The sequence below is a fragment of the Sander vitreus genome, chromosome 7, assembly GCF_031162955.1.
Source record: "Sander vitreus isolate 19-12246 chromosome 7, sanVit1, whole genome shotgun sequence".
NCBI classification, from domain to species: domain Eukaryota; kingdom Metazoa; phylum Chordata; class Actinopteri; order Perciformes; family Percidae; genus Sander; species Sander vitreus.
Window position 1 is genome coordinate 1580274 of NC_135861.1, and position 27500 is coordinate 1607773.

General features: G+C 45.4%; 1 protein-coding gene across 3 annotated transcripts in view; it reads left to right on the forward strand.

Annotated features, from left to right (window-relative positions):
* Positions 1–27500, forward strand: part of plxnb3 (plexin B3) — a 131933-nt gene that overhangs the window by 85483 nt on the left and 18950 nt on the right. For 2 of the 3 annotated variants that reach the window (XR_013502221.1, XM_078254134.1), the window contains exons 4-22: positions 1–76; positions 4300–4479; positions 6826–6954; positions 7105–7205; positions 7417–7549; positions 10721–10880; positions 13877–13985; positions 14122–14230; positions 15196–15315; positions 16102–16215; positions 20000–20090; positions 20551–20708; positions 21127–21278; positions 21481–21586; positions 22182–22318; positions 23520–23696; positions 23787–23952; positions 24745–24876; positions 26567–26671. The exon at positions 1–76 is cut by the window's left edge and continues 657 nt beyond it. Coding sequence is in view for 2 of the 3 variants with exons in the window: in XM_078254134.1 (XP_078110260.1) it covers positions 1–76; positions 4300–4479; positions 6826–6954; positions 7105–7205; positions 7417–7549; positions 10721–10880; positions 13877–13985; positions 14122–14230; positions 15196–15315; positions 16102–16215; positions 20000–20090; positions 20551–20708; positions 21127–21278; positions 21481–21586; positions 22182–22318; positions 23520–23696; positions 23787–23952; positions 24745–24876; positions 26567–26671 (2455 nt within the window). In the remaining variant the exon portion in view is untranslated. The remainder of the gene's footprint in view (positions 77–4299; positions 4480–6825; positions 6955–7104; positions 7206–7416; positions 7550–10720; positions 10881–13876; positions 13986–14121; positions 14231–15195; positions 15316–16101; positions 16216–19999; positions 20091–20550; positions 20709–21126; positions 21279–21480; positions 21587–22181; positions 22319–23519; positions 23697–23786; positions 23953–24744; positions 24877–26566; positions 26672–27500) is intronic. The other variant, XM_078254135.1, reaches the window with a different exon arrangement.

A 27500-nucleotide genomic window follows, 5' to 3' on the forward strand; every position in this document is an offset into this window, starting at 1 on the left:
AGGGCGAGGCAGCAGCGGGCAGGAAGAGGCCTACATCGAATACGCCGTGTCATCGAAATGTCTGAAACTACCACAGGTAAACACCCAGCATGCACTGGGGGGGGGGCTTCAGGGGGTCTAAATGTGGCCCAAAATAGTATGGATTGATTGATTTAAAGGTATTTTAAAACCAAATGTGGCCCTTTTTTAAAAAAACGTTTGGTAACATTTTACTAGAAGGTATCTACCGTATTTTCCGGACTATAAGTCGCATTTATTTAGAAATTTATTTCACAAAATCCAAGACCAAGAACAGACATTTAATCTGGAAAGGCAAGTTATTAAACTCCCCCAACAGCCCCCAGAACAAGGGGCTGAATATGGTAGGTGTCACTATGTTAACGTAACACATTAACAGTTATTAAACTACCCCAACAGCCCCCCAGAACAAGGGGCTGAATACGGTAGGTGTCCTCTACGTTAACGTAACACATTAACAGTTATTAAACTACCCAACAGCCCCCAGAACAAGGGGCTGAATACGGTAGGTGTCTCTACGTTAACGTAACGTAACAGCTCTGTTGACGAGCCTCTCCCAGCAGCACGTTGTTCAAGCACCCATCTGTGGACTCCTTCCTCCAGCTCTGGCCATCTGGATTTCAGCGCGACTAGCTTTCTTTGTTTTCTTCATTGCAGTGAGACTAACCTTTTCTCCAGTCCCTCACAAGTTTCTCTCTCACTCCAAACTCTCGTTCTGCTGCTCGATGACCGTTTCCGGCTGCGTGTTTTACTACCTGCAGTCTCCTGCAGCTTCTTTTCTTTCTCAGTTGTCTTTAGGAGCAGCATATAGTCGTCACAAGCCTAGAGCGCCTCTCGCGGCTGTAGACGGTGATGTTTTCAGCATGAAATAACATGTTACATTATATATATTTTGATATAGAAGTTGCACCTGACTATGAGTCGCAGGACCAGACAAAGTATGAAAAAAAGTGACTTATAGTCCAGAAAATACGGTAGTAGGAGTGCAGATCAGGTGTGCAATCACCTCACAATCAAATCGCGATTCAAGCTCTACTGATTAAAAATCGATTCATATTTTTGGTAATAACTGGAATTGTTGGGTCTTTGTAAATTACAGAGTGTGGTCTAGACCTACTCGATCTGTAAAGTGTCTCGAGATAACTCCTGTTATGATTTGATATTGAATCGTGACATTTTGTGAACCGTGCACCCCTAGTATCTACATAAGAGTGACATGAACACATGAACACATGAGCCATAACTTGTCAGGACAAAACCGAATGACACTTAATGACAGAAGTAGAGCTGCACCGATACACCGGCCGGTTTTCACGTGCTCGGCCACGACCGGCGACCTGCAGGTCAGTCTGACATATGTTGATTTCATGCCGGTCAACGCTACAATTAACTGACATCAGTTATAGGAGTTACAGTTCTCAAGGACGCGACAGCACCGTCTCTTTCTCCTTTCTCTCAACTTTTCCGCCGTGTGTCGCGCTACTCTCGCACATGTAGGAACCTCGTGGATTAACCTGCAACATGTCAGCTGTTTGGAGACTCTTCAGCGTGTGTGCAGAAGATAACACGTTTGCAATATGCAACACCTGCAAGGAGAAAGTAGGGCGTGGAGGGACGACACCAAAATCACATTTTTTTAGTTGGATATCGGACGTGAAAAGAAGGAAATGGTTCTAACGTTGCTCTTTAGATGTGTGTGAATGTCCCACCAGGAGTCATTTATATAGCTCTACTTTATAGTGATCCATCATCTGTTCAACACATGTTCTATTAAAGAAAAGACAGAAAATAAGTGTGTGTGTGTGCTGTAAAGAGGTTAGAAAAAAGGTTGTTGTAATCTCTAGACAGAAGTGTTATGTCATAAACATTTATAAACAACAAACATTATTCCTCAATCCTTAATCGTCACATACACACAGTACAATGTAGTGAAAGTCTATTACTGCATTTAAGCCATCCTAAGTATTAGGAGCAGTGGACAGCTATACATACAGCGTCCGGGGAGCAACGTGGGGTTCAGTGTCTTTGCTCAGGGACACTTTGACATGGGGCCGGAGGAGCCTGGGACTGATGTTGACTTGTTTACAGAGACGGGGACGCGAGTCTGAGACTCGGGGGGGAAAATGTGACTAAATAATGTCGAAAAAAGTGACAAAACCATCGGAACCAAAACGTTACATTTTGACCCAGAAAAACAAAAAGGCCGACGGGAAGACAACACAAGGGTTAAACGCAAGGGGACAACATAAAGGGGCATACAGAAAATAAGACTATTACACAAACAGCATAGAGATACGTGAATGAAAACCTCTTCACACACTTATTTAACCCCCCCCTTTCTCCGTAAAGCCCCGACACACCAACCCGACGGCCGACCGTCGGACTGATCAGTCTCCCCGAGGTCCAAAAAGTTCCTCAGAACACACCGAAGAGACGCCGACTTGAGCGTACGCTCTGCATGTACGCGAGACGTAATACAAAAAATTGTTGGTCTGGCTTCTCCAGCCGATAGTCACGGCAGCTCGTTCAGAATACGATCTCGTTTTTTACGAAGATAGTTTCTTCATAGAGTCTTCATTTCAGATCGACAAAGGTCAGTTTAACAGATTTTCGTCAGATTTCGAGAGGCGTTCGTCAGGCTCATCCCGCTCGTCATTTCCTGGTTAGCTCTCCACCAATCAGATTGGTCATTGAGTCCGACTGCCCGCCCTCCGACCCAGAAAGTCAGGTCGGTCCAAATGAAGGCTTCCTCTGTCATATTTTTTAAACTCTACCTAACTACCTAGTAGCTTACAAAATACAGTTTATTTCTCATATAATCTTATCAAAAATATATATTTTAATTTAATATTAAGAAAGAATATAAACAAACCCCTTCATCCCTGTGTCTTTTATTTAATAATAATAAGTGATATTTCTCATGGCGTGATCATTGTTCATTTGGTTTTGTTTTTAATCTTTGAGTCATTCAGTTAAAGCGGTGACATCATCACGAATGGTTCCACTGAGAGTCGCATGTTACATGATGATGTCATCACAGATTAGCAGCTGGTTTGGTCGGAACCTGTCGATGGTCACATCCGTCTCACTGCTGCTGACCTTAATACTGTGTGTGTGTGTGTGTGTGTGTGTGTGTGTGTGTGAGTGAGTGAGTGAGTGAGTGTGTGTGTGTGTGTGGATTAGAGCTGTTATCTTCAGCAGCTGGATTTATCGTCAGACAGCTGTCACTCAAACACACACAGCTGGCAGGACCGACCTGACCCACATATCACTCACACACACACACACACACACACACACACACACACACACACACACATACAGAGAGACACACACACACACACACACACACACACATACACACACACACACACACACACACACACACACAGAGACACACACAGAGAGAGAGAGACACACACACACACAGAGACACACACACACACACACAGAGACACACACACACACAGACACACATACACGCACACACGAGAGACACACACACACACACACATAGAGAGAAAGACACACACACACACACACACAGAGACACAGAGACACTCACACACAGAGAGAGAGACACACACACACACACACAGAGGACACACACACACACACACACACACACACGAGACACACAGAGACACACACAGCACACAGAGAGACACACACAGACACACACACACAGAGACACACAGAGAGACATACACACACACACACACACACACACAGAGACACACACACACACACACACTGACACACACACACACACACACACACACACACAGAGACAAACAGAGAGACACACACACACACACACACACACACTGACACACACACACACACACACACACACACAGAGACACAAACAGAGAGACACACACACTGACACACATACACACACACACAGAGACAAACAGAGAGACACACACACAGACACACACACACACACACACACACACACACACACACACACAGAGAGACACACACACACACACACACACACACACACACACACACACACACCCCCAGATTAAAGTGCAGGTACTTTGTGTGGAAAATGAATAAAAACAGGAGTTTTAAAACACGAATGGAAACAAACTAAAGTGTTTGTAAAAGAGGAAGTAAAATAATAAAATAATAAACAGTGTAAATATATAAACGTGAAGCAGGATCAGTGGAAAGCTGCACCAACGTTTGTTATTATTATAACGTTACTTTTGGCCGTAGCTTAGTAAAAGAGAGCTAACGTAGCGTCTCTTCTCTCCGTTCACGTTTCAGGACTCTCTGTCGGAGTACCCCTGCGGGGGGGAACACACCCCGAACCCCATCGCCAGCGCCGTGCCGCTCCCGGCCATTACCACCTTTACCTCCACGACCCAGCTGACTGCCGTTACCACGGCAACAGAGGCGGGGCACACCATTGCCTTTCTGGGAGACAGAGAGGGACGACTGCACAAGGTGAACACACAATGTATACCTAATAATCTGCCCCGTTTCCAGTCTTTGTGCTAAGCTAAGCTAACTGTATTCCCTGTTTCCAGTCTTTGTGCTAAGCTAAGCTAACTGTATTCCACTGTTTCCGGTCTTTGTGCTAAGCTAAGCTAAATGTTTCCACTGTTTCCGGTCTTTGTGCTAAGCTAAGCTAACTGTTTCCACTGTTTCCAGTCTTTGTGCTAAGCTAAGCTAAATGTTTCCACTGTTTCCAGTCTTTATGCTAAGCTAACTGTAAACCATTTTTGCGGACTTTGTGCTAAACTAAGCTAACTGTATCCCATTTCCTGTCTTTGTGCTAAGCTATGCTAACTGTATCCCATTTCCAGTCTTTGTGCTAAGCTACGCTAACTGTATCCCTTGTTTCCAGTCTTTGTGCTAAGCTAACTGTATTCCCTGTTCCCAGTCTTAGTGCTAAGCTAAGCTAACTGTATCCCCTTTTTGCAGACTTTATGCTAAAATAAGCTAACTGTTTATCTGGTTTCCAGTCTTTATGCTAAGCTAAGTTAACTCAAGCTGAGCTAAGCTAAGCTGTTTCCCCTGTTTTGAGCTTTAATGCTAAGCTTTAAGAGCTGCTTGCTGTAACTTCTAGCATTAAGATGTGACATCACAGTATTAAGATGTGACGTCACAATATTATTGCTTATTCAAAATAACTTTATTACTAAAACACAATTGTGTTGACGTTTCTGTCATTGTTCCCATTCATGGGTTTGGAACCCCGTCAGTCCCTCTGAGGGGCCCTTGAGCAAGGCCATGACCCCCAGCTGCTTCCAGTTGAGCTGCTCAGAGACCATCACACCAGACTCTGGCTGTGCTGGCTGTGCTGGTTGTACTGGTTGTACTGGTTGTGCTGGTTGTACTGGTTGTGCTGGTTGTACTGGTTGTACTGGTTGTGCTGGTTGTACTGGTTGTACTGGTTTTATTGGTTGTGCTGGTTGTACTGGTTGTGCTGGTTGTATTGGTTGTGCTGGTTGTACTGGTTGTACTGGTTGTACTGGTTGTGCTGGTTGTGCTGGTTGTACTGGTTGTACTGGTTGTACTGGTTGTACTGGTTGTGCTGGTTGTACTGGTTGTGCTGGTTGTACTGGTTGTACTGGTTGTACTGGTTGTACTGGTTGTGCTGGTTGTACTGGTTGTACTGGTTGTGCTGGTTGTACTGGTTGTACTGGTTGTACTGGTTGTATTGGTTGTGCTGGTTGTGCTGGTTGTACTGGTTGTGCTGGTTGTACTGGTTGTACTGGTTGTGCTGGTTGTACTGGTTGTACTGGTTGTGCTGGTTGTACTGGTTGTGCTGGTTGTACTGGGCAGCCTCAGGTGTAACTGTGTCAAAGATAGCAGCTCGCAGTCAACTTCTAAGAATGAATGAAAATGATCATCTGTTTTCCTGTTTGTTTGTAAACAAAGTCTGAACTGAAAGGAAAAAGAGCACACACACACACACACACACACACACACACACACACACACACACACACACACACACACACAAAGAGAAGAGCAGCTTGTAGCCTGCAGCTCTTCATCAACAAAACAACACAATGTGTGTTCTGTGTGTGTGTGTGTGTGTGTGTGTGTGTGTGTGTGTGTGTGTGAGGACTAACAGGCGTTTAGCTCGGGGGGTGGGGATGGTAGGGGGGAGGCTGTCACAGGGGAGTGTGCTCTGACTCTCATTGTCGATTGGTTATTGGTCCCCCAGGTGCACTCTGGGTAAGGATCCAGCAAGATGCCTCTAAAACATTTACTAGTGTGTGTGTGTGTGTGTGTGTGTGTGTGTGTGTGTGTGTGTGTGTGTGTGTGAGTGATTAAATATTAACAAAGAATCAAAGCTGTGCTGTTTAGGCTCAAGGGCAGGATTAGACTTCATTAACACACACGCGCGCGCACACACACACATACACACACACACACACACACACACACACACACACACACACACACACACACACACGCCCCAGAAGCAGACTTCAAGAAGTAAGTAACTAAGTTCGTCTCCCAAACACCTGCCTCCTCATATCCACATGTTGCTCCTGATGAGTCAGACATGAAGGGGTGTGTGTGTGTGTGTGTGTGTGTGTGTGTGTGTGTGTGTGTGTGTGTGGGTGGCGTGGGTGTGTATGTGGGTGAAACAGCTCCACCTGGTGGAAGGTTGTTGCTACAGCAGCAAACGTCTTCTGTCTAATCACTCTGATGTTTTTCATCTCCTAAACAAACACCTGTTCAGGTCTGATGTAATTTAAAGCAATACACGTGTGTGTGTGTGTGTGTGTGTGTGTGTGTGTGTGTGTGTGTGTGTGTGTGTGTGTGTTACAGGTGCTGGTGCGCTCTGATGGGTCAGGGGATCTGTATGGCAGTGTGTTGGTGGACAGCGGCAGTGCCGTCAGCGCTGACCTCCTATTGGACGACAGCCAGCAGCATGTTTATGTTTTAACCAACAGCAGGGTGAGACCTATCTGTCTGTCTATCTCTCTTTTCCTGTCTGTCTCTCTTTTCTCCTTTATGTCTCTCTTTCGCTCTCTTGTCTGTCTGTTTTCTAAACCTAACTCTAACATGGACATGTAAACAAACTGACATTTCCTGTCTGTCTCTCAGCTGTCGAAGGTTCCTGTGTCGTCATGTGAGAGACAGACAGACTGTCAGTCCTGTCTCGCTGTCAGAGACCCGTACTGTGGCTGGTGTGTCCTGGAGGGAAGGTAGGTGTCTTGTCTGTTTCCCCCGTTTTAGTCGTTATGATAAGCTAAGCTAACGGTTTCCTCAATTCCAGGCTTAGAAAAGTGACGAGTTGTAACCAGAACGTAACGCGGAGCATATTCTGATTAGTTCTTTCACTCTGATCAGTAGAACTGGATCAATACAAGATACTCTGCATGTGTTTTTATTGTTATTGTTTTTATTTTTGTCCAGATGTTCCCGCAAACATCAGTGTCAGCGCCACATGCAGCCCAACCATTGGCTCTGGAGCTTTGAACCGACCAATCAGTGTGTGACAGTGCAGAGCCTGCAGCCAGCCAATCAGAGCAAAGACGAGCAGACACAGGTATGATGTTGTTAAGCAGTAATTGATATATTATTATTATTGATTGTTGTTTGTCTTCAGATAAACAGCTAAGCTCTTTTTAATCATCCATTCAACCTGCAGCAGTTATGCAGTATATGACCTAAAGTCAGAGTTATGTTTTCATCCCATAATTCAGTTCATGATAGATATTTTCTGTTTGGACCGAGCCTCAACGTGGAAATGTTTTTGGATAGTACTGCATTTTGTTACCAGTGTTATTGCTAGTTGTTAGTTAGTTAGTTAGTTAGTTAGTTATATGGTTAGATAGATGGATTACAGCGTTAGTTAGCGATAGCGAAGGGCTGGGCGATAGGGAGACAATCAGTTAGCACCATATTCTTGACCAAATACCTCGATATCAATATTACGGTGAGATTCTAGGGTTGAAAATGACTTCTTTAACAAAATATCTTCCCACTTATATTTTAGATAAATAATCATCAGTAATGTGGACGTAATGTCTAAGTGGGGAAAAGGCAAATAACAGAACAGTCTGGTAAGTTCAGAAAGTACATCACGTTACTGTAATGCAGCCTTTAAAACCAGGAAAAGACACTAATGTCATATCACGATATCCAAAATCTAAGACGATATCTAGTCTCATATCACGATATCGATATAATATGAATATATTGCCCAGCCCTAATAGTTAGATAGATATATGGTGAGTTAGCTATTGTCTCCTAGTTAGTTATTGTCTGTTATCTGACTGCCTGACTTAATGCGTCTAAGATTCTGTCTTAGACGCATTAGTTTACACTAACTGTGTACGGGGGTTGTGAGGTGAGGTGATGGTTGTGTGTGTGAGGTGATGGTTGTGAGGTGAGGTGATGGTTGTGTGTGTGAGGTGAGGTGATGGTTGTGTGTGTGAGGTGATGGTTGTGAGGTGAGGTGATGGTTGTGTGTGTGAGGTGATGGTTGTGAGTGTGAGGTGATGGTTGTGTGTGTGAGGTGATGGTTGTGATGTGAGGTGATGGTTGTGTGTGTGAGGTGAGGTGATGGTTGTGTGTGTGTGAGGTGATGGTTGTGTGTGTGAGGTGAGATGATGGTTGTGTGTGTGTGTGTGTGTGTGAGGTGATGGTTGTGTGTGTGAGGTGAGGTGATGGTTGAGGTGAGGTGATGGTTGTGTGTGTGTGGTGAGGTGATGGTTGTGTGTGAGGTGAGGTGATGGTTGTGTGTGTGCAGTGAGGTGATGGTTGTGTGTGTGTGTGTGAGGTGATGGTTGTGTGTGTGAGGTGATGGTTGTGTGTGTGAGGTGATGGTTGTGAGGTGAGGTGATGGTTGTGTGTGTGAGGTGAGGTGATGGTTGTGTGTGTGAGGTGATGGTTGTGTGTGTGAGGTGATGGTTGTGTGTGAGGTGAGGTGATGGTTGTGTGGTGAGGTGATGGTTGTGTGTGTGTGTGTGAGGTGATGGTTGTGTGTGTGTGTGTGTGTGTGAGGTGATGGTTGTGTGTGTGAGGTGAGGTGATGGTTGTGTGTGTGTGTGAGGTGATGGTTGTGTGTGTGTGTGAGGTGATGGTTGTGTGTGTGGGTGAGGTGATGGTTGTGTGTGTGTGTGAGGTGATGGTTGTGTGTGTGAGGTGAGGTGATGGTTGTGTGTGTGTGTGAGGTGATGGTTGTGTGTGTGTGTGAGGTGATGGTTGTGTGTGTGTGTGAGGTGATGGTTGTGTGTGTGTGTGAGGTGATGGTTGTGTGTGTGAGGTGATGGTTGTGTGTGTGCAGTGAGGTGATGGTTGTGTGTGTGAGGTGATGGTTGTGTGTGTGTGTGTGGGTGATGGGTGTGTGTGTGCGGTGAGGTGATGGTTGTGTGTGTGAGGTGATGGTTGTGTGTGTGCGGTGAGGTGATGGTTGTGTGTGTGAGGTGATGGTTGTGTGTGTGCAGTGAGGTGATGGTTGTGTGTGTGAGGTGATGGTTGTGTGTGTGCAGTGAGGTGATGGTTGTGTGTGTGAGGTGATGGTTGTGTGGTGAGGTGATGGTTGTGTGTGTGTGTGTGAGGTGATGGTTGTGTGTGTGTGTGAGGTGATGGCTGTGTGTGTGTGTGTGTGTGAGGTGATGGTTGTGTGTGTGTGTGAGGTGATGTGTGTGTGTGTGTGAGGTGATGGTTGTGTGTGTGAGGTGATGGGTGTGTGTGTGTGTGAGGTGATGGTTGTGTGTGTGTGAGGTGATGGTTGTGTGTGTGGGTGAGGTGATGGGTGTGTGTGTGTGTGAGGTGATGGTGTGTGTGTGTGTGAGGTGATGGTTGTGTGTGTGTGTGAGGTGATGGTTGTGTGTGTGTGTGAGGTGATGGTTGTGTGTGTGTGTGAGGTGATGGTTGTGTGTGTGTGTGTGATGTGTGTGTGATGGTGTGTGTGTGTGTGTGAGGTGATGGTTGTGTGTGTGAGGTGATGGTTGTGTGTGTGAGGTGATGGTTGTGTGTGTGCTGTGAGGTGATGGTTGTGTGTGTGTGTGTGTGTGTGTGTGTGTGAGGTGATGGTTGTGTGTGTGTGGTGAGGTGATGGTTGTGTGTGTGTGAGGTGATGGGTTGTGTGTGAGGTGATGGTTGTGTGTGTGATGTGTGTGATGGTGTGTGTGTGTGAGGTGATGGTTGTGTGTGTGCAGTGAGGTGATGGTTGTGTGTGTGTGTGAGGTGATGGTTGTGTGTGTGAGGTGATGGTTGTGTGTGTGAGGTGATGGTTGTGTGTGTGTGTGAGGTGATGGTTGTGTGTGTGTGTGTGTGAGGTGATGGTTGTGTGTGTGTGTGAGGTGATGGTGTGTGTGTGTGTGAGGTGATGGTTGTGTGTGTGTGTGAGGTGATGGTTGTGTGTGTGTGTGTGTGTGTGTGTGTGTGAGGTGATGGTTGTGTGTGTGTGTGTGTGTGTGTGTGTGTGTGTGTGTGTGAGGTGATGGGTGTGTGTGTGTGTGAGGTGATGGTTGTGTGTGTGTGTGTGAGGTGATGGTTGTGTGAGGTGATGGTTGTGCCAGCTGAGTGTTGCAGCTGCTGTATGAACTCCTGTGTTGTATCTGAAAGAAGCACTGCGGGTTAATGTTAACCGTAGCAGCTAGCGTAGCCTCACCCAACACGCAGCTGCAGTGGGAGCAACAATCAATAACCAGATCCACAGCCAGGTCAGAGTCTCCTCAGCATGTTTGTTTACATGTCCATCTCCAAGGTAACGCTGTCAGTCGTCCAGCTTCCCGACCTCACTGAGGCGGAGTCTCTGTCCTGTGTCTTTGGGCTCCTACCACCTCAGCCCGCCATCGTCACAGGAACCAGCATTACCTGTCAATCACCTGCGCCGGAGCTCCTCCCACCCATGCTAACAGGAAGTGGTGAGTAAACAGCTGCGTACTGAATTGCGTACTAAAGTATTGCGTACTAAATTAACAATTAAGAATGCCATTACTAGCAGTTCACACTGAAGTAAGTAAGTAATACGTCTTCTCTGCATCACGATTGTATCCATCACAAAGTTAACGGTCCGAGCTGTTGTAACAAATACAATAATAATAATAATTATTATAATAATAATCACAAATGTAATTAAACAAATACATATTTTCACATGTAAATGGGTGAATTAAGGGTTTATTTCAACCAAACCAGAGTGGTGATTGTTGAAAGACGGCTTTTGATACTTTTATATGGTTTCTGTCGACTTTGAATAATAAATAATAATAAATAATATAGCTCTATACATGCTAAAAGTCCTGATTATTTACATGGAGTCTGGTGGAGATATGCTGGCTCTATACACGCTAAAAGTCCTGATTATTTACATGGAGTCTGGTGGAAATATGCTGGCTCTATACACGCTAAAAGTCCTGATTATTTACATGGAGTCTGGTGGAAATATGCTGGCTCTATACACGCTAAAAGTCCTGATTATTTACATGGAGTCTGGTGGAAATATGCTGGCTCTATACACGCTAAAAGTCCTGATTATTTACATGGAGTCTGGTGGAGATATGCTGGCTCTATACACGCTAAAAGTCCTGATTATTTACATGGAGTCTGGTGGAGTTTGGTGATGGTGATTTCAGGGCTGTTTCATGTTAAACTAAAAGGATCTTCCTCTTTAACTAAAAGGTCTATCTCTGTAGGGATCCTTTCATAATGTTGTCAGACACTTAGAATAATAATCTGAGCCTGTCAGATGTGAATTGAAGGTGTGTAATTGCCCGTTAATGTTAAATTGCAGCTTGTTTCTCCGCTGCCGACTGCAGTGTCCCGCTTAATACTGGACCAATTTCAAAGATTGTTGTTCCCGTCAGTCACATAGACATAAAAAAAAACATGGGAAAATATGGTCCAGGTTTAAAAAAGAAGTTACCCTTTAACTGTACCTTAAAGTGCCCATATTATGAAAAAAATCACCTTTTCTGGGATTTGGGGAGTTATTTTGTGTCTCTGGTGCTTCCACACGCATACACACTTTGATAAAACCATCCGTGCTGTTCTGAGTGAGATACGGTTTCTGAATGTGTCCTGCCTTCAGTCTCTGGGTCAACATCTGCACGGCTTTCTACGTCACTAGCCGAAACGAGGTGGCTAACGGTAGCATGCTAGCAGTGTTTTGCCATTTAGAACGAGCTAGTGCTAGCTCGTTCTGAATGGCAAAACACTGCTACAACACACACTAGTTCATCATAATACAAAGTCATACTCTGGCTGATGTAGTCCTTACCTAGCTACTGAGCACGTAGTCCTTACCTAGCTACTGAGCACGTAGTCCTTACCTAGCTACTGAGCACACGTAGTCCTTACCTAGCTACTGAGCATGTAGTCCTTACCTAGCTACTGAGCATGTGGTCCTTACCTAGCTACTGAGCACACGTAGTCTTACCTAGCTACTGAGCACGTAGTCCTTACCTAGCTACTGAGCATGTAGTCTTACCTAGCTACTGAGCATGTAGTCTTACCTAGCTACTGAGCACGTAGTCCTTACCTAGCTACTGAGCGTGTAGTCCTTACCTAGCTACTGAGCATGTAGTCCTTACCTAGCTACTGAGCGTGTAGTCCTTACCTAGCTACTGAGCACGTAGTCCTTACCTAGCTACTGAGCATGTGCGACTGCCAACAAAGATGTTCCAGCAGTGAGAGGTCTCACTCTGTAGCTAAAACAGAGACCTGAACACAGGGTGAAAAGAGGAGCTGCAGCAATGAGCAGTACAACAAAAATATGGTGTTTTTTGAAAATGAAACCATGTAAACCTATTCTGATACAACCTCTAAATACTATTATGAACCTGAAAATTAGCATAATATGGCCACTTTAACGTTACTTGCCATCATTCATATCAACAGCTAAGAATGCATTGTGGGCCGGTTGAGTGTATCTACGAAAGCTCACGTCTCATTCTCAGAAAGTCTTGCTAATGTAGTAAACATCCAGGCATTTCTTGTGTACACAAAACCCACATAGTATGCAGTTTGCAGTTGCAGAATGTACATACTCAGTTTTACGTCATACTTTGTATGTTTCTGCCAGAAAGGGTCTATTTTAACCCAGACCACCATCTTTTCCTAAACTTAACCAAGTAGTTTAAAGGACAGTTCTTGTGCAAAATGAACCTAGGGGTTAATAATACTAGGGGTTAATAACAGATGTGTACCCACTCTGTCGCTCTCTGGGACATGTTTTCATGCTACTCAAATGTGTTTGTAGCTTGAAACAAGCTAGCGCGGCCCGCTGATTAGCTTACAACGCTAGTATTCGGGGCACAGGGGAAGTAAAAATGCTATTAATACCACTAAAAAGGCTCAAAATATCACCAAACTTCAACGGTAGCATAATGAGGGTCCCTACATGTTAACCGAAGCATTGAGAACATTGTAAGTGTACAGACAGTTTATTAAAAAGATAGTTGGGAGCTACTGTCTTTCTAAACTATCTTTTTAATAAACTGTCTGTACACTTACAATGTTCTCAGTGCTTCGGTTAACATGTAGGGACCCTCATTATGCTACCGTTGAAGTTTGGTGATATTTTGAGCCTTTTTAGTGGTATAAATAGCATTTTTACTTTCCCTGTGCCCCGAATACTAGCGTTGTAAGCTAATCAGCGGTCCACGCTAGCTTGTTTCAAGCTACAAACACATTCGAGTAGCATGAAAACATGTCCCAGAGAGCGACAGAGTGGGTACACATCCGTTATTAACCCCTAGGTTCATTTTGCGCCAGAATTGTCCTTTAAGTGTAACTTACTGTGGCAATAAACTCCTTTCTGATTCTGATTTTAGTTTTGTTGACTAAACCTTAGAAGATTGGGTTGGCAAATAGCCTTGAGGTCTAACTTCTCCCGTGTATTGCTCTCCATCACTTCCAGATCACATGATCCTGCCCGTGTCACTGATGTTTGGTCATGTGACCGTCACCACGGGCGACATGACCTTCTACGACTGTGGAGCTGTGAGCCAACTAAACCAGAGCTCCCAGTAAGACACAATAATACGCCCAGAACGATCTTCATCGATAATGCATTGCAAGGATTCAAGGAGCAGTCTTTCAATCAAAATCGTGATACTTATTATAATAATTGGGGATGATGATGAAGGTGATGATGTGTTTCAGGTGTCTGGCGTGTGTCAGCAGTGTGTGGGGGTGTAACTGGTGTCCTCTGGATCAACTCTGCACCCACAACCACAGCTGTCCCAACCAACACATCATCCTCAACCAGAGAGTGAGACTGTCTTTCTGCCGATCTCTGTCTTTCTGTCTGTCTGTCTGTCTTTCTGTCTGTCTGTCTGTCTTTCTTTCTGCCTGTCTCTGTCTTTCTGTCTGTCTGTCTTTCTGCCTGTCTCTGTCTTTCTGCCTGTCTCTGTCTTTCTGCCTGTCTCTGTCTTTCTGTCTCTTTCTGCCTGCCTGTCTGCCTGTCTCTGTCTGTCTTTCTGTCTTTCTGCCTGTCTCTGTCTTTCTGTCTGCCTGTCTGTCTGTCTGTCTTTCTGCCTGTCTCTGTCTTTCTGTCTGTCTGTCTGTCTGTCTGTCTGCTCTGTCTTTCTGTCTTTCTGTCTGTCTGTCTGTCTGTCTGTCTTTCTGTCTGTCTGTCTCTGTCTTTCTGTCTTTCTGTCTGTCTGTCTGTCTGTCTGTCTGTCTTTCTTTCTGCCTGTCTCTGTCTGTCTTTCTGTCTGTCTTTCTGTCTGTCTGTCTTTCTTTCTGCCTGTCTCTGTCTTTCTGTCTGTCTTTCTGTCTGTCTGTCTCTGTCTGTCTGTCTGTCTGTCTCTGTCTGTCTTTCTGTCTTTCTGCCTGCCTGTCTGTCTTTCTGTCTGTCTGTCTTTCTGTCTGTCTTTCTGTCTGTCTGTCTTTCTGCCTGTCTGTCTTTCTGCCTGTCTGTCTGTCTGTCTTTCTGCCTGCCTGCCTGTCTGTCTGTCTGTCTGTCTTTCTGTCTGTCTTTCTGCCTGTCTGTCTGTCTTTCTGCCTGTCTGTCTGTCTGTCTGTCTTTCTGCCTGTCTGTCTGTCTGTGTGTCTGTCTTTAGTTTTTCTGCAGGGACTGAATTATCCTGGAAATGAAATGTACTGTCATTGATCCAGACTAGTTTCTCTCTGTCTCTTGTCTGTCTGCCTGTCTCACCCTGTCTCTTGTCTGTCTGCCTGTCTCACCCTGTCTCCTGTCTGTCTGCCCGTCTCACCCTGTCTCCTGTCTGTCAGCAGGAGTCTCCTGGTCCCACTTCCTGTCCTCTGGTCTTCGCCCTGCAGAGTTCCGCCTTAGTGCCGTTGGGCCTGAGCACCACTGTTGTGCTGCGGGGACGAAACCTGGACGTCTACACTGTGAGAGCAGCAACTGTTTATAATGATCACTTCAACTGTTTTAATGTGCGTAATACATAAAGTCTCAGGGGTGTCGGACCCCGGCTCAATCCCCGAGTCTGTGAGTGTGGAGATTGGGATTGGGCCAATGAGAGAGCAGAACGATTACACTTTATCAAACCAGGGATGCACTGAATCCAGATACGAACACCGAGTCCTCGTCCCGTCCTCAGTCCATGAACACAGTCAACACATCAATGAAGTAAACAGTGACTGTCCTTCCTTTGCCGTACCTGAAGTTGCTGCATTCTGGCTGCTGTCTGTAGATTCCTTCATGCTCAGCTCGTATTCTTCCAGATGTTTCATACCAGATGTTGTAACAGCGGTGATGTTGTGTATTGTTTAGGGTCCTCGCCACCACCAGACTAATCAGCATTGCAGATTGAACATGTAGCTGGACTTGAATGGCCTTCTTTTGACTGAAAGTACTGCCAAACAACACTTTTTCTGCTCACCAGTTCCATTTCCACTTCCTCTCAGCCTGCTGCATTGAAGCTCCACCTACGTAAACACCTTCCTGTAATCAACGGCGACGTCATTACATCGACCAGCGTAGCGCGGAGTGCGAGCGTAAGGTTCAGCAGAAACCCAACCCCGTCAAAAAGCCCAATATTCAGCCCAATCAGAAGCTGAATCCTGGATTCGGTGCATCCCTGTATCAAACTGTAGTGGAACCTGCTCATAGGATTGTGGTTTTGGGTTAGATCTAATCTCTAATCTTCATTTAATCTCTGTGTCGTTCTGCAGGATGAAGCTCAGTATTTGTGTGTTGTGGAAATCGAAGGAGTCCAGTTCAATCTGACAGCTGCTGTAGAGAAAACGCACGGCAACACACACACCTTCACCTGCAGCCCCCACCAGGTACACACACTTGTTCTTTTTCACTTTGTGTTGACGCCCATAGCCCAGTGTTTCTCAAATGGGGGTACGTGTCCCCCTAGGGGTACTTTGGAGGACTGCAGTTACAAGGGTTTTGTCGTTTGTTTTGACCTGTTCTTGTCCTTTCTTCTTTACTTTTTTTTTTACTTTACTTTTACGTTTGTCGCTTATTTGATTTTTGTGCCCCTTCTGTCGTCCTAGTGTTGCCTTCCTTCTTTCTACTGTGTTTGTTTTCGAAGTATTTATTGCTATTTTCGACCTATTCTTGCCTTCCTTCCTTCTTTCTACCGTCTTTTCCCAAGGTTTTATCATTTCTCATTTTTAAATGACTTTTCTTCATCATCATCTAAATGTTGTCCAGGTCCAAGGCTGTAGTTTAGTAAATCTATCTCTGACATCGCTGTATTCTTCCTCTTTATACAGACTTTAGGGGGTTCATGGCTTAAAGACACTGTTCAAAGGGGGGACATTAATGAAAAAAGCTGGAGAACCAGTGTATTAGCATGTATATATAATGAGGGACTGTAAGAGGCCTTTCAGTGTTATAGCAATTTCTGAAACCTGGATTGGTAATGGTAGGGGTGAGGAATATGAAATTCCAGGATATGGGTCAAAACACATAAGCAGAACAGAAAAAGCAGGAGGAGGAACAGCGCTGTATGTAGATAGAAGATTAAATGATAGCGTAGTTGACAGGTTGACAGGGGCTGTGGAAAATGTTTGTGAATGCATAACCATAGAGATTGTTATGAGCAGGAACAGAAATATCATGATAAGCTGTTGAGCTGTTCAAGGATTGGATGGAAAAAGTGTATGCAAAGACTGAACAGAAGGTCATGTTTATATGTGGGGACTTCAGTATAGACTTACTGAACCCAAACAAGCATCGGCGATAGATGACTTCATGGAAACTATTTATGCAATGAGTCTATATCCCACAATAACAAGTAGAACCACATCACATTCAGCCACAATTATAGATAATATATTTGTAAATAGTATGGAGAATAAAGTAGTAAGTGGGCTTCTTGTGATGGACATTACTGACCATATACCAGTCTTTGCCATATACGACTGTAAGAATAAGAACTGTTGAAGCCGTGAATGCATTCAGAGCAGATCTCATGTCTCACCATTGGAGTGATGTTTTACAGGCCAAGGATGTAAATACCACGTACGATACATTTCTTGACTCCTTCCTGGCACTTTACAACAAAAGCTGTCCAATCATGCGAAGCAAATGGAAAGACAAAAGTAGGGGCAGGCCTTGGCTCACCAGGAGTATGTTGAATGCATGTAAAAGAAAAGAACCTCATGTACAAAGAATATATTGAATATAGATCCACAGACAAGGAAATCAAATATAAAAAGATACAAAAACAACACTAAGGGAACATGGGATATACTAAATACAATTATTAGTAAAAAAATCAACTGGTACCACATATTCCAGTCATTTTATTGACAACGGAAAAGTTGTCGATGACACGAATGCAGTGGCAGAAGGTTATAATAAGTTTTTTGTAACAGTGGGCCCCAATCTGGCAGGGGAAATCATACCGCCAGATGGGGGCAGGGTAGAGCTATGTCTTGGAGCCAATCAGTGTTCCTGAGAAAAGTGGGAGAGAATGAGATAATTGAACTTGTGAATACATTGAAAAACAAAAGAATCAATAGACTGGAATGGGATAGACTGAGAATCTGACTGCAGTAGATGTGACAGAAAGACATAAAGGTTGTGTTAATCCAGCCAGTGCACATAGCTCTGTTTATTTCCTGTTTTCCGGTCAACACTAGTCGATTGTCAAACTCCTACAATCCAATATTCCAGTCAGATTCCCTGTGTTCCCTCAGAAGGAATCACTGCACATGGGGAGGCACTTGGAATGACATTTCGAGCATGTTTAGAGGCTTAAAACAGGTTTAAACCTGCCCTGTTTAAGCCTGTTGGGTGCTAACGCTAGCAGGAGGATAACACGGTGTAGGCAGCACCGATTGGTTTAGTTTTTCTCGCTACTGACAGCTCTCCACATTTACACACAACAGAGATACGCGTTGAAATCAACCGGAATTCTCCTTTAAGTCAAACACACTGAAAGTCATGGACCTCGTGAACCAAAATACTACGTTAGTTCTGTATAAGGCCCGAAATAATCTACTTCCCCCCCCAACATTCAAACCATGTTTAGAGAAAGAGAAGGGGGGTTACGCCCTCAGAGGCGACCTAAATTGGAAACAACCTACCTGTAACACTAATGAAAAGCAGGTGCATTTCTGTCTGTGGCGTGAAGTTATGGAACGCGTTGCCAAGGGAATTAAAACATATCGGGAATGTTTTTATATTTAAAAAAGGGTTCAAAGATATGATACTAGATAAGTATAGAAATTGAGTAATATTATTGTGTGCGAAGGTGGATAATCATGTTGATGATGATAAGCATCATTACCATTATGGTTGTCATCATTAATTATGATATGTATGTATGTATGTATGTATGTATGTATGTGGGTATGTATGTATGTATGTATGTGGGTATGTATGTATGTGGGTATGTAGGTATGTATGTATGTCTGTGGGTATGTATGTATGTCTGTGGGGTATGTATGTATGTCTGTGGGTATGTATGTATGTATGTCTGTGGGTATGTATGTATGTATGTCTGTGGGTATGTATGTATGTCTGTGGGTATGTATGTCTGTGGGTATGTATGTATGTATGTCTGTCTGTAGGTATGTATGTAGGTATGTATGTATGTCTGTGGGTATGTATGTCTGTCTGTGGGTATGCATGTATGTAGGTATGTATGTCTGTCTGTGGGTATGTATGTAGGTATGTATGCATGTCTGTGGGTATGTATGCATGTCTGTGGGTATGTATGTCTGTGGGTATGTATGTATGTATGTCTGTGGGTATGTATGTATGTCTGTGGGTATGTATGTATGTCTGTGGGTATGTATGTGGGTATGTATGTAGGTATGTATGCATGTCTGTGGGTATGTATGTATGTCTGTGGGTATGTATGTATGTATGTCTGTGGGTATGTATGTATGTCTGTGGGTATGCATGTATGTAGGTATGTATGTCTGTCTGTGGGTAGGTATGTATGTATGTATGTATGCATGTATGTAGGTATGTATGTCTGTCTGTGGGTATGTATGTATGTAGTGTATGTATGTATGTATGTATGTCTGTGGGTAGGTATGTATGTAGGTATGTATGTCTGTCTGTGGGTAGGTATGTATGTAGGTATGTATGTATGTATGTAGGTATGTATGTCTGTCTGTGGGTAGGTATGTATGTAGGTATGTATGTCTGTCTGTGGGTAGGTATGTATGTAGGTATGATGTAGGCATGTTTTGATTCAGGTTTTTTTTGTTTTTCTTTCCATATAATTTCTTTTATCTTTTTTGTCTTGTCGATTTTATTTCCGTGAAAATGAGTTTGTTATTTTAAAAATGTGACAAGGGGAGGCCTTATATCAGCTGAAGCTTCCGACCCTAACCCTTTGGTTACGACCAATACAACTCATTCATTCATTCATTCATTCATTCATTCATTCATTCATTCAGTCCCAGCATGTCAACCATGACGTCTCACCCCAACTCACACAAACACACAAACATCAGCATGGTCAGAGACATCTTTGGGAAACAGTTATTTGATGTGTATTTAGATTTTTTTAGTTTGGCCCATGTCAAAATGCTTATTTATTTACACATCTCTCTCTCCACCTGTCTGTCTCTCCACCTGTTTGTCTGTCTGTAGTTTCAGTATGCTGTCAGTCAGCTTCAGTATTCGACTGCTGTCTATCTGCGCAGAGGAGAGAGACGCATCGACACCTTACCTGGCCTCCAACGTAAGAACCTCACCTGAAAGTGTGTGTGTGTGTGTGTGTGTGTGTGTCTGTCTGTCTGTCTGTCTGTCTGTGCGTGCGTGCGTGCGTGTGTCTGTGTCTGTCTGTGTGTGTGTGTGTGTGTGTGTGTCTATGTCTGTCTGTGTGTGTCTGTGTCTATGTCTGTGTGTGTGTGTGTGTGTGTGTGTGTGTGTGTGTGTGTGTCTCTGTGTGTGTGTGTGTGTGTGTGTGTGTGTGTGTGTGTGTGTGTGTGTGTGTGTGTCTGTGTGTGTGTGTGTGTGTGTGTGTGTGTGTGTGTGTGTGTGTGTGTGTGTGTGTGTGTGTGTGTGTGTGTGTGTGTGTGTGTGTGTGTGTGTGTGTGTGTGTCTGTCTCTATGCCTGTGTGTGTGTGTGTGTGTGTGTGTGTGTTTTGGTTGAGACGTGCTGATTTCATTGGCCGATATTTGTTTCCTGTGTTATTCAGTCCAGCTGTACGACTGCTCAGCCGGCCAATCAGATTGCTCACAGTGCAGGGCGGTGCCGGAGGAGTACGGCTGTGTGTGGTGTTCAGGAAGTTGTGTTTACAACCAATCCTGTACCAGCGTACCTGCAGACACCTGCCCCCCTCCTCAGATCACACAGGTGAGTCTAAGAATCAGTCAGTGAGTATGTTTACATGCACACTAATATTCCACTATTTTTCCGATACAGGTCATGCAAACAACATATTCTGTTATATGTAATAATATAATAATATTCTGGACTTTAGCATTTTCCTGATAGAGCCGTGTGTGATATGTTGGTATTATTTAGTTTTAGAAGCAATCTTTGATATAGAGCACATTCATTCATTCAGTTTGTGACAGTTTACGGCATCTCGCCTGTTTACGGCTTACACTCAGCTCTGTGCGTTGCTATGGTTGCTGTACACAAACCAACCAGCCAACAGTTTCTGAATAAGGGCAAAAAAATGGAAATATTATGTGCATGTAAATGTAGTCAGTGTGTTTGCAGCGGTCTCGTTTGTTGCCATGGAAACATTCAAACTGTCTGTCTGCAGGTACTTCCTGTCTCTGGTCCATTGGAGGGCGGAGTCCTGGTGACGATCACAGGGTCAAATCTGGGAATGAAGTACCAGGATGTGATGGGCGGAGTCACAGTGGCAGGTGTTCAGTGCCTGCCCAGAGCTGAAGGATACCAGATCTCCACCAGGTAACACACACACACACACACACACAAACACACACACACACACACACACACACACACACACACACACACACACACACACACACACACATACGTATACATACATACACACAGAAACAGACACACACACACACCTAGGTTAACGCTGGTTTTGATGGTGTGTGTGTGTGTGTGTGTGTGTGTGTGTGTGTGTGTGTGTGTGTAGGGTTGTGTGTGAGCTGCAGTCCAGTGGGAAGCAGAGGGAGGGGCCTGTCCTGGTTGCTGTGGGAACAACTCCACCTGGAAGGTCGACACAGATGTTCACCTATCAGGTAAGAGTGACGATAGTCCAGATGTTCACCTATCAAGTAAGAGTGACGATAGTCCAGATGTTCACCTATCAGGTAAGAGTGATGATAGTCCAGATGTTCACCTATCAGGTAAGAGTGATGATAGTCCAGATGTTCACCTATCAGGTAAGAGTGATGATAGTCCAGATGTTCACCTATTAGGTAAGAGTGATGATAGTCCAGATGTTCACCTCTCAGGTAAGAGTGATGATAGTCCAGATGTTCACCTCTTAGGTAAGAGTGATGATAGTCCAGATGTTCACCTATTAGGTAAGAGTGATGATAGTCCAGATGTTGAACCACATCTGCTGACTCCTCTGAGCTCCTCGGCCGGTCTATCAGCATAAATTGTTGTGTTCGTACGGAACAGCGCGCCATTCTTTTTTTCTAGCAGTTTTTAGACGTGTATAAAAGTTAAAATATTCTCAACCTTTTAGAAGAAGTCACCGCTCGTCACAAGTCACACTTCACCCTGGCAGCCAATCAAATGGAGCAAGAGGCGGGCTTTACTACTTTATCACTCCCTCTGAAAATATTTGAACCAATCAGGCTCCTCTCTGTGCGTTTTTGTTTCCAGGACCCGCAGCTCCTGGATCTGGTTCCTGATAAAGGTCCGGTCTCCGGGGGAACCAGACTGACCATCAGAGGACGACAGCTGCTGACCGGACAGAAGTCCGACCTCAGTGCCTTCCTGGGCCCCCAGCCCTGCTACATGTGAGTACTACTACTACTACTACTACAGTTACTAATACCACTGCTGCTGCTACATGTGAGTACTACTACTACTAGTAGTACTACTACAGTTACTAATACTGCTGCTGCTACATGTAGCTGCTACTAGTACTACTACTGCTACTACTACTACGTTACTAATACCACTGCGCTGCTACATGTGAGTACTACTGCTACTGGTAGTACTACTACAGTTACTAATACTGCAGCTGCTGCATGTGAGTGCTACTACTACTACAGTTACTAATACCACTGCTGCTGCTACATGTGAGTACTACTACTACTAGTAGTACTACTACAGTTACTAATACTGCTGCTGCTACATGTGAGTACTACTACTACTACAGTTACTAATACCACTGCTGCTGCTACATGTGAGTACTACTACTACTAGTAGTACTACTACAGTTACTAATACTGCTGCTGCTGCTGCTACATGTGAGTACTGCTACTAGTACTACTACTGTACTACTACTACTACAGTTACTACTGTTACTGCTGCTGTTAAACTGATGAACTGTAACAAACTTCATTCATTAATTTATGGCTCCAAAAATAATCTGACATTTTAACATCCTTTCATTTCTCCTCTCCTCCTCCTCTCCTCCTCCTCCTCTCCTCCTCCTCTCCTCTCCTCCTCATCTCCTCCTCCCCTCCTCCTCTCCTCTCCTCTCCTCTCCTCCTCCTCCTCTCCTCTCCTCCTCCTCTCCTCTCCTCCTCTCCTCTCCTCCTCTCCTCTCCTCTCCTCCTCTCCTCTCCCTCCTCCTCTCCTCTCCTCCTCTCCTCCTCCTCTCCTCCTCCTCTCCTCTCCTCTCTCCTCTCCTCTCTCCTCTCTCCTCTCCTCTCCTCTCTCCTCTCCTCTCCTCCTCCTCTCCTCTCTCCTCTCCTCTCTCCTCCTCCTCCTCTCCTCTCCTCCTCTCCTCCTCCTCTCCTCTCTCTCTCTCCCTCTCCTCCTCCCCCTCTCCTCTCCTCCTCTCTCTCCTCCCTCTCCTCCTCTCCCCTCTCCTCTCTCTCCTCCTCTCCTCTCTCCTCCTCCCTCCTCTCCTCTCTCCTCCTCTCCTCTCTCTCCCTCTCCTCCTCTCCTCTCCTGTCCTCTCCTCTCTCCTCTCCTCCTCCTCTCTCCTCTCCTCTCCTCCTCCTCTCCTCTCCTCTCTCCTCTCCTCCTCTCCTCCTCTCTCCTCAGTGTGGAGGAGGTGACTGATACCCAGCTGGTGTGTCAGACTGGTTCCAGTAATCAGACCGGTGGAGTAACTCTTCGGGTTCTCTTCGGTAAAGCGGAGAGAACCGTTCCCAACGTTACCTTCCGTTACCTTGACGACCCTGTCATCACCGACGCCATGCCTGCGGAGAGCTTCTACGCGTAAGAACCCGATCGGCAATAATCAATAATAATCAATCCCCTCGTAATTCAAACCAAAGCGCTAATATGGTGACGACTTCCTGTCCTCAGAGGCGGCCGTGTCGTCATGGTGACGGGCAGGAACCTGGGCGTCGTGCAGCAGCCAATCATATCGGTGTGGGTGGAGCCTGTGGTGGTCCAGAGGGTGAAACGGAGAAGACGATTGGCTCTGCTCACCGCCAAGCAGCAGCTGGTGTTCAACAGCACCATGACAACGGTGAGACCAACCGGCCAATCACAGACGAGTTAAGAGTCAGACAGGGTCAAAGGTCATCCTGAATAATGACTTTCCACCTGTCTGTCGCTCCACCTGTCTGTCTCTCTGTCTCTCTCTACCTGTCTATCTCCATCTGTCTGTCTCTCTCTCGCCACCTGTCTCTCTCCCTCTCTCTCTCTCCACCTGTCTCTCTCCCTCTCTCTCTCTCCACCTGTCTCTCTCCCTCTCTCTCTCTCCACATGTCTGTCTCTCTCTCTCCACCTGTCTGTCTCTCTCTCTATCCACCTGTCTGACTCTCTCTCTCTCTCTCCACCTGTCTGTCTCTCTCTCTCTCCACCTGTCTGTGTCTCTCTCTCCGTCTCTCTATCCACCTGTCTGACTCTCTCTCTCTCTCTCTCCACCTGTCTGTCTCTCTCTCCCTCTCTCTCCACCTGTCTGACTCTCTCTCCACCTGTCTCTCTCTCTCTCCCTCTCTCTCCACCTGTCTGACTCTCTCTCTCTCTCTCTCCCCCTGTCTGTCTCTCTCTCCCTCTCTCTCTCCCCCTGTCTGTCTCTCTCTCTCTCCACCTGTCTGTCTCTCTCTCCCTCTCTCTCCCCCTGTCTGACTCTCTCTCTCTCCCCCTGTCTGTCTCTCCCTCTCTCTCTCCACCTGTCTCTCTCTCTCTCTCTTCACCTGTCTGACTCTCTCTCTCTCTCTCCACCTGTCTCTCTCTCTCTCTCTCCACCTGTCTGACTCTCTCTCTCTCTCTCCACCTGTCTAACTCTCTCTCCCCCTGTCTGTCTGTCTCTCAGGTGTCAGAGCGCTGCTCTGTCCTGTCGTCCTCTCAGATGAGCTGTCCGACCCCCGCGGTGACCCCAGAGGTCAAAGTGAAGGGCGTCTGGTTTCAGCTGGACAACGTCAGAGTCCACTACGAAACCATCAAGGTACCTGTCTGTCTCTCTACCTGTCTGTCTGTCAGAATATGATTTGAAACAGAACTTTCAGACAGGTGGAGGTGGAACATGAAGCGCCTCCTTAATTCATCTCATAGTTCAGGACATTGTAACCATGGTGACATAACGGGAACGATCCAAATTTTCTTCAAAACTCGCCATTTTCAGCGTGCAGCTTGCTGCTAGCTCGAAGGTTGTTGTTGTTTACTGTAGTGAAGGGAGTTTGAGAACGGCAACACACACAGAGAGGAAGGTGATTGTCCTGGAGGGCTGATCCAGACTGCTACTGCTGATGGGTTTCATTTTGAAGTTTCTGTCGTCATGGTCCCACAGCCCAATGTTCCCACAGCCCTATGTTCCCACAGCCCCAATGGTCCCACAGCCCTATGTTCCCACAGCCCAATGTTCCCACAGCCCCAATGGTCCCACAGCCCAATGTTCCCACAGCCCAATGTTCCCACAGCCCAATGGTCCCACAGCCCCAATGGTCCCACAGCCCCAATGGTCCCACAGCCCCAATGGTCCCACAGCCCCAATGGTCCCACAGCCCAGTGGTCCCACAGCCCTATGGTCCCACAGCCCAGTGGTCCCACAGCCCTATGTTCCCACAGCCCTATGGTCCCACAGCCCCAATGGTCCCACAGCCCCAATGGTCCCACAGCCCTATGTTCCCACAGCCCTATGGTCCCACAGCCCTATGTTCCCACAGCCCAATGGTCCCACAGCCCCTATGGTCCCACAGCCCTATGTTCCCACAGCCCTATGGTCCCACAGCCCTATGGTCCCACAGCCCTATGGTCCCACAGCCCCAATGGTCCCACAGCCCTATGTTCCCACAGCCCTATGTTCCCACAGCCCAATGTTCCCACAGCCCTATGTTCCCACAGCCCTATGTTCCCACAGCCCAATGGTCCCACAGCCCCAATGGTCCCACAGCCCAGTGGTCCCACAGCCCTATGGTCCCACAGCCCAGTGGTCCCACAGCCCTATGGTCCCACAGCCCAATGTTCCCACAGCCCTATGTTCCCACATTTCCTTTTTTCATAAATTTGTATCAGATTTTATCCCCCTAACCCTAAAAAATGTTATGGGAGGATAGGGCTTACATGGAAGGGAAATTTAGGAACACAAGACCTCATTTTGAAAATGTCCTAGAAATGTGGGAACATAAGGCCTAATTTTCAGTGATATATATATATATATATCTATATATATATATATCTATATATATATATCCTGTATGTCCCTTACCAGCTAACGTATCTCAAGATGGAGCATGAATATGGAGCGTCTACAACAGTTCATGCTAACGCTAATGTAACATTTCAAGCCAAAAGGAATACTTGGAATTGATGGTGGTGGTAAATATTCATGATAAAGGACACGTTTGTGAACGGGCAACACAGATTTTGATGATGAACAACTAAACACGTTACACACTGGACCTTTAAAGAACAAGTTTGCCCTTTAACTGTCGTCTCCGTAGCTGTATCCCTTCTAGCCTTAACCCTGAAAAATGCAGCAGAAGGAAAAAAGTCAGAGATATACTTTCAAAATGCGAGGACAGGTTTTAACTGACAGGAGGAGCAGAAAGTTCACAGAAAACATGAAAGCTTCAAGTTCACAGTGCTGATGAATGTGTCTCTCTACCTGTGTGTCTCTCTACCTGTCTGTCTCTCAGGGTAAAAGCTTCACGTATTATCCCAACCCAGAGTTCTTTCCCCTGAATAGAGAAGCTCCAGATGCTCCGTATCGCTTCAAACCAGGAGGAGTGATCGCCGTGGAGGTAACGTACTTACTGAACTTGATAACGCCGTTAAAGGGTAATTTCGGTATTTTTCAACCTGGGCCCTATTTTCCCATGCATATGTGTCTAAGTGAGTAATCTGAAAAACCTGTAATGTAACCCTACAGGACAAATGTTTACCGCCAGTTAGCGTCCACTAAAAGTGCTGTATTTACCACTGACAGGCTGAGATTCTAAGTGTCTGACAACATTATGAAAGGATCCCTACAGAGATAGACCTTTTAGTTAAAGAGGAAGTTCATTTTAGTTTAACATGAAACAGCCCCGAAATCACCATCACCAAACTCCACCAGACTCCATGTAAATAATCAGGACTTTTAGCGTGTATAGAGCCAGCATATCTCCACCAGACTCCATGTAAATAATCAGGACTTTTAGCGTGTATAGAGCCAGCATATCTCCACCAGACTCCATGTAAATAATCAGGACTTTTAGCGTGTATAGAGCCAGCATATTTCCACCAGACTCCATGTAAATAATCAGGACTTTTAGCGTGTATAGAGCCAGCATATTTCCACCAGACTCCATGTAAATAATCAGGACTTTTAGCGTGTATAGAGCCAGCATATTTCCACCAGACTCCATGTAAATAATCAGGACTTTTAGCGTGTATAGAGCCAGCATATCTCCACCAGACTCCATGTAAATAATCAGGACTTTTAGCGTGTATAGAGCCAGCATATTTCCACATGTAAATGGGTGAATTAAGGGTTTATTTCAACCAAACCAGAGTGGTGATTGTTCGAACAGTGGGAAGATGAACCAAGACGGCTTTTGGTAGTTTTATTTTGTTTCTGTCTACTTTGAA